The sequence below is a fragment of the Caretta caretta genome, chromosome 2, assembly GCF_965140235.1.
Source record: "Caretta caretta isolate rCarCar2 chromosome 2, rCarCar1.hap1, whole genome shotgun sequence".
NCBI classification, from domain to species: domain Eukaryota; kingdom Metazoa; phylum Chordata; order Testudines; family Cheloniidae; genus Caretta; species Caretta caretta.
In genome coordinates, this window is record NC_134207.1 from 170,550,079 (window position 1) to 170,556,078 (window position 6,000).

Genomic DNA, 6,000 nt, shown 5'->3' on the forward strand with positions numbered 1-6,000 from the left:
CTACTTTACAAGTACTCACCTACTGTACTTGCAGGTGTGTGTGTGTATATATATATATATATGATAGGTATGATATACCTATAGGGGTTTTTTAATACTATATATATGCTTTTAATGACCAAGAGATCAAAATATTTAAAATGTTATACAAAGTTAATTTGTTTAACAGCAACTTAAGACATGAAGTTGAGCCCACACCACGGATAAATAATGACAGTAACCCTTGCTCACCCCATCTGCCTTTAGTGTCTATAATGCACTCATTGAATCTCAACATAAATTAGACTAAGCTTTTGGGGCAGGGATTACGTATTTTTAACTGTGCTGTTAAGCACCAAGCACATGTTTGGGCACTTCATAAATAAATCAAACTAGTGCAAATGTCATTAAATCTTCCTTTGTAGGTTCTACCTTTTCCACATACTACTTTATGGTTTTGCTCACAAAAACACTGGAGGCGAGGGAGAAATAGTCAACATGCAATATTTTATTTCAAGACTCCCACTGCAGTCAATGAGAGTCATATGGCTAAAATGCTATTGACTACCTATACTATGTAGACCTTTATGTCTATGTTGTAGCTATATATACAAAAATAGGTGAAATCCTGCTCCCAATGAAGTCAATAGGAGTTTTATTATTAACTTCAATGTCAGGATTTCACCCTAGGTATGTTATACATAAGTAACATTCAATTTTTATATTTTATTTTACTACAATTATTCAGTCAACATTGGGGATTGGGATCCCCCATTTAGTCACAAACAGGTACAGAATGGACAGCTACAGTGCAATTTTCTCCATCTTACCCTGTCAATGTGCTTTAACCCTGACTTGGAGGGAACACCTCGAGTGGTGTAGAAGGCTATGTGAAATAAGCCAGGGAGTCACCATAACCAACTCCCTGAATTACTAACCACAATCACATTTGATCTAAATATTCCTGAAGTTCACTTAAGGCTGAACCTCATCAAAAGCTATTTTCACAACAAGCTCGTCTATTGGTTTTAATATGCTAAATTGTTCATACTTTTATATGAATGCAAATTTTAGAAGAGCCCAATTAGGGACTGATCCCACACCCCTGAAGTCCATGGGAGTTTGGCACTTCAATGGGACCAGGATCAGGGCCTGATGGAGGACTTGGATATAAAGAAACTCTGTTTATAATGGAATGAAAACCTTACGGCCAAAAACTTTTGAAAAGTGGCCTCTGAATTTGGGTGCCTCTGTTTTGGCGAGTCCAGCTTCAGACACATTGGGCCTGATTTTGCTGAAAACTCACTTCAGTGGGAGTTATGGGCACTGAGCATTTCTGAAGATCAGAGCCAATGCATGTCTAGTTGGGCTCCCAAAAGCTGAGGCACCCGGGAGTCAGAGGTCATGTTTGAAAAAGCTGACCTCAGTTGTTCTATTGCTCTGCATGTCTGGTTGCAAAAAAATCTCAATTTACAGGGCCCATGCAAACCCTTTCATTCGGTTGCGGCTCTGCACAGCTCCACAAGCCTGGACAACTGACTGTGTTCTGCATCCATACAGGCTGGCACAGAAGGGAGCACTGAGGGCAGGCTGAATTAAATCCTGTAACTAGAGCACATCCCTGGCCTGAGACACAACTGCTATTGCAGCTCATGCATAGGAAAAGCTCCTGCAAAAGGGCTGTGCTGCCCCCAAGATGCCCACATAAGACGCAATTACTCTGGTATTATGCAGGCTTCAGAATTTCGACGGTTGTGAAAATATTGTGCAAAAAACCGATAACTTCATCATAAGAGAGCACAAAGTGTTCCTGTTCAAATCACAAGGCAATTTGCTTGCAAACAGGGGACAAATCAACACACATATCTGTTAAATTCACAGACCAAATAATCTGCTCGACTTCGAGCAGGTTTCTGCCTAATATTCTCACCAAAGCATAATGCCCATGGGACTTTGTATAAATGACAAATTACTTTGTAAGGGGGAAAATGTACAGTTCTATACCAGCCTCTAGCAGGATTTTTTAACATTGTCTGTTGATTGGCTGAGGAGAGATCAATAAGAGGACAAAAAGCTTATCAAAATGTTTATCGTCAAGCCCTGGGTAAGATAATATCATAAACAGACGTGTGGTGCAAGTTAGATCCTTTGTGTAATTCTGGTGGAACAGCAGGTGTCACACATAGCTGTAACCCAGTATCAAATGAAGATCTGCCTCCATGTCATGGGAATTAGGATTGCCTGGGCTCCACTTGGGAGTAAAAGGTTCCCGACTTCTGGTACACGAAGCAGTCTGTAACCCCATTCAAAGCAGAGTATTTTAGTGCTTTTCTTTTATCCTTTTGGATGTTTTCAATGAAGACCCCCTGAATTTCATCAGCAGTCCCTCTTTCTCATGGAAATTTTAAATCACGCACTTAAAAATAGACCCATCAGATTATCTGGGTAAATCAAAGCTCGGCTTATCTCTCTCTTCCCCTTCAAAACATACAATTTATTTTGTCCACCAGCATCAAGCCAAGAGTAATCCTGTAGTTCCAGCCACCTCACTTCCTTGGCTATCTATTATATCCATATATGTGTGTGTGAGATTCTAGGTGAAGGTGTATGAATGCATGCCTTGGTGCATGTGACTGTGTGTTTGTTACTGTGTCTGGGGGGGTATGGTCTAAGTGTTACAACGCAGCCTGATACGACCAAGGAGAACAACATCAAAAATCAAAAGCAGTAAAGTAGCAAATAATCTAAACAAGGAATAAAGTATCACTAAATATTAATCTAAAACCCCTAAGATCCGTTATTGCTCCTCTTAAGAGCAAACATAACTGACCCAGTTCTAGAGAGAATAAATCAGTCCTTCCCAGTGGTTCAGATACACAACATAATAGAACAATCAGACAATCCTGACTCCTAGCCCCACCGCTTCAAACATGCGCATCTCCCTACTCTCCTCCCCCATTCCCAGTATAGCCCATCAGGCCATGGGAACTGGAGAAAGCCCTGCAGGGCTATAAATAGCCACCCCTGGGAGGGGGGCACAGAGGATGGAGGGGAGTGCAGCAGCACATTCCCAAAAATGCTGCAGAGGGAGGCATCACCAGATTAATGCTTGTGGGGGGAAAGACTGCTAGGAAGTTCAATGACATCCTAACTAATCTGCAAGGGGAGGAGGAAGTGGCTGGAATTGGGAAACTAAGCTGGGAATGCCATGCATACTGGGAGAAGAAGGAAGTGGGACTTCCATGTCTGGCTTCCCACCCTCTTCCCAGGAGTTTCTCCAGCTCCCCTGAGCTCTGCTATTTGGGGTCGAGGAATGGGGAGGTTTGAGTTTGAGCCTGTGGAAAAAAAATAAGAATGTCAGTTCATGGCGATCTCACCAAACAAGTCTAGCTACCTATTCCAAGTCTATCGTGAGTCAGATGGGATTTATTTATCTTCATTGACTGCATCTCCCGCATGAAGCGTCCCTGTCTTTTCCCCATTGACGAAGTGCTGCTCCTTCTTTTTATTATTACTATTGGACAAGATCAAAAATCGTTTCCTTGCCTTTTCACCCGGCAGCCAAATATCCCTCCCTGAACTCTGACCCCACATCTGCCCTACATCCCCCTCCAAACTTTGTGAGCTTGGGAAGCAGCAGGCAGACGGCGACACGTCCCAACACGGATTATTCCGCATCTACCGCTTCCCACTAGCCGCTACACATACCTGATACCCCGACAGACTGTGAACACGCCGGCCATAGGCACACTCCGTGCGTCCAATCCGCACCACACGGGCACCGTACATCCAGCTTACACACTCACTTCCCCAGTACAGACCCCTCCTCAATACAGCTACAGACAGATACACGGCAACACAAACACACACGCACGCACACTCTCCCAATGCATAAACACGCAGCCCGCGTGTCCCACCATGCACACACCGTCCCTGCAATCCTGTACACATCCCAGGTCCAATATACACACACACAAACTAAACTCCCCACGCTCTGGATCCTCTAACCCCCCCCCCCAGCTCACACAGCAGCTGCAGTGCCCCCCCCCCCCGGCTGCTCCCCTCCTTCCCCTGGGACTTACCGTCCTCCAGAGCCGCTGCCTCTTGGCACTGACCGAGCTGGCGGTGACGATGAGGTGGGAGACGGCCACCACCAGCCCGAAGACGATGGCGAGCAGGGTCCGCACGGGCAGCAGCGAGTAGGAGACGAAGGTGACCAGCATGAGCTGCCACATGCCCTGCTCGGGGGCGCTGGGGGGCTCCAGGCCGTAGGCGCCCAGCGAGAAGGGGCAGCAGAGGAAGGAGAAGGTGAAGCTGAAGAGCAGGGTCAGCTTGACGATCTGCTGCAGCTGGGTGACCTGCAGGTACTTGACGTTGGTGACGATGAAGAGGGAGAGGAAGACGATGCAGTGCACCGGGTGCGAGCCCTTGGAGATGGTCAGGCTGGGGCCGGAGAGCAGCTCCACCAGGGCCAGGCTGGCGGTCAGCACGATGAGCACGGCCAGCGCCTTGAGGGTGGAGGTCTGCTCCAGCTTCAGGTTGTAGCTCTGGAAGAGGGACTCCAGCTCCTTGCAGTCGAACTCGTCCTCGCAGGCGACGGCATCCAGCAGCGGCGGCGGAGGGACTCCCCCCAGCCCGGCGCCCGCGGCCGGGGGGGAGCAGCAGCGGCAGCACGTCTTCCTCTTGGTCTTGACTTTCTGAAACGGTATTTCCTCCATGTCAGTGCCATTCATAAACCCCGGGGAAGGAATGCTCCTCCTGGCGTCCCCTGCTGCTGCTGCTGCTCCTCTGCCTCTCTGCTCATAGGGGGGGGGGGGGGGGGGCGCTGCGAGCTGGAGTAGCAGCCGCCGCCAACTAGGAGCCGGCAACCCCCAGCTGCAAAGCCTCCTAGGAGCCGGCAACCAGAAGCAGCCCTAGGGAGGGACCAGGTGCAACCTGGTATCCAGAGATCGCTGGGACGGCTGCAGGACAGAGTCAAAATCTCAGTTGTGTATTATTCCAGCCTCTTCCTCCCCCCACCCCCCCACAGCCCCTCGCTGGAGCTCCAGGGATGATAGTCTCCTAATGACACCAAAACACCATCCAAAGGTTTGAAATCAAGCAAGCGGGGGGGGGGGGGGGGGGAGGAGAGAAGAGAGAGTAATCAACAGGCACAACTGGCTTCAGATAGCCTGGGTAGAGGAGTGGGAGCTGGGGGGATACTGTTTCCTAGGGAGTAGGCGACGTTAAAGACAACAAGGGGGCCTGGGCTAAGCAGAGGAACAGAGAGACGTGGGGGGAGGAGAGAGAGGGAAGGAAACACAGACAGGGAAAGAGGGTGATCCCCTGCCTACGTCCAAGAGCATTTCACTGGGGCTCGGGAATGATATGCGCCTGCGCACTGATTGCTTCAGAAGCCAGGCACGTCTCCCCAATCGGAGCAGATTGACAAGAAGAAAACACAGCTTTGACAACAGGACCACGTTTGAGCCTGCTTTGCAGCGCCCTCCCCCCGCCCGCCTGCCTGCCGCCTCCCTCCGGCCATCGGAACACACACATCCAGCCATCGCTTGCCCAGAGTCAGCCGTGCTTTGCTTCACTTCGGGCTTTGATCAGGCTCCGCATTTGTTTCACGTCCCTGCAAACGCACTAGTGTGTGGACCAGCCACATCCTGCCAGCGGCAGCGGCGGAGAAGCCTAGCCTTCTTGGTACAAGTATAGTAGTAATACGAGCCACGAGAAAGATGAAAAACTTTACAGCGACAGCGTAGTTAGTCTGCAGACATTCTGTCTGATGTGGGAGAAATATAACCCATTACAGTAGGATGCGAAATAGCGTAATTTGATTTTAATGGGATGTGTAAAAGAAAGATTGCAAGTTTTTGAGTAAAATGTAGAGCCCACTTAATGCTTGCCTCTGCCACCGCTAGTCAATTTATACATTAAATCAGTCCTTAAATGATGAAGAGTTTTACTTTCGTGTGCACCGTTATATATTCTGCGCCAAATTCTGTCCATGTTTACATTTATGCAATGCGATTG

At 48.5% G+C, this 6,000-nt stretch overlaps 1 protein-coding gene across 3 annotated transcripts in view; it reads right to left on the reverse strand.

Annotated features, from left to right (window-relative positions):
* ADCY1 (adenylate cyclase 1) overlaps positions 1-5,415 on the reverse strand; it is a 238,948-nt gene extending 233,533 nt beyond the window's left edge. For all 3 annotated transcript variants that reach the window (XR_012667129.1, XM_075125580.1, XM_048839215.2), the window contains exon 1: positions 4,062-5,415. Coding sequence is in view for 2 of the 3 variants with exons in the window: in XM_075125580.1 (XP_074981681.1) it covers positions 4,062-4,712 (651 nt within the window). In the remaining variant the exon portion in view is untranslated. The remainder of the gene's footprint in view (positions 1-4,061) is intronic.
* Positions 5,416-6,000: the final 585 nt, after the last annotated feature.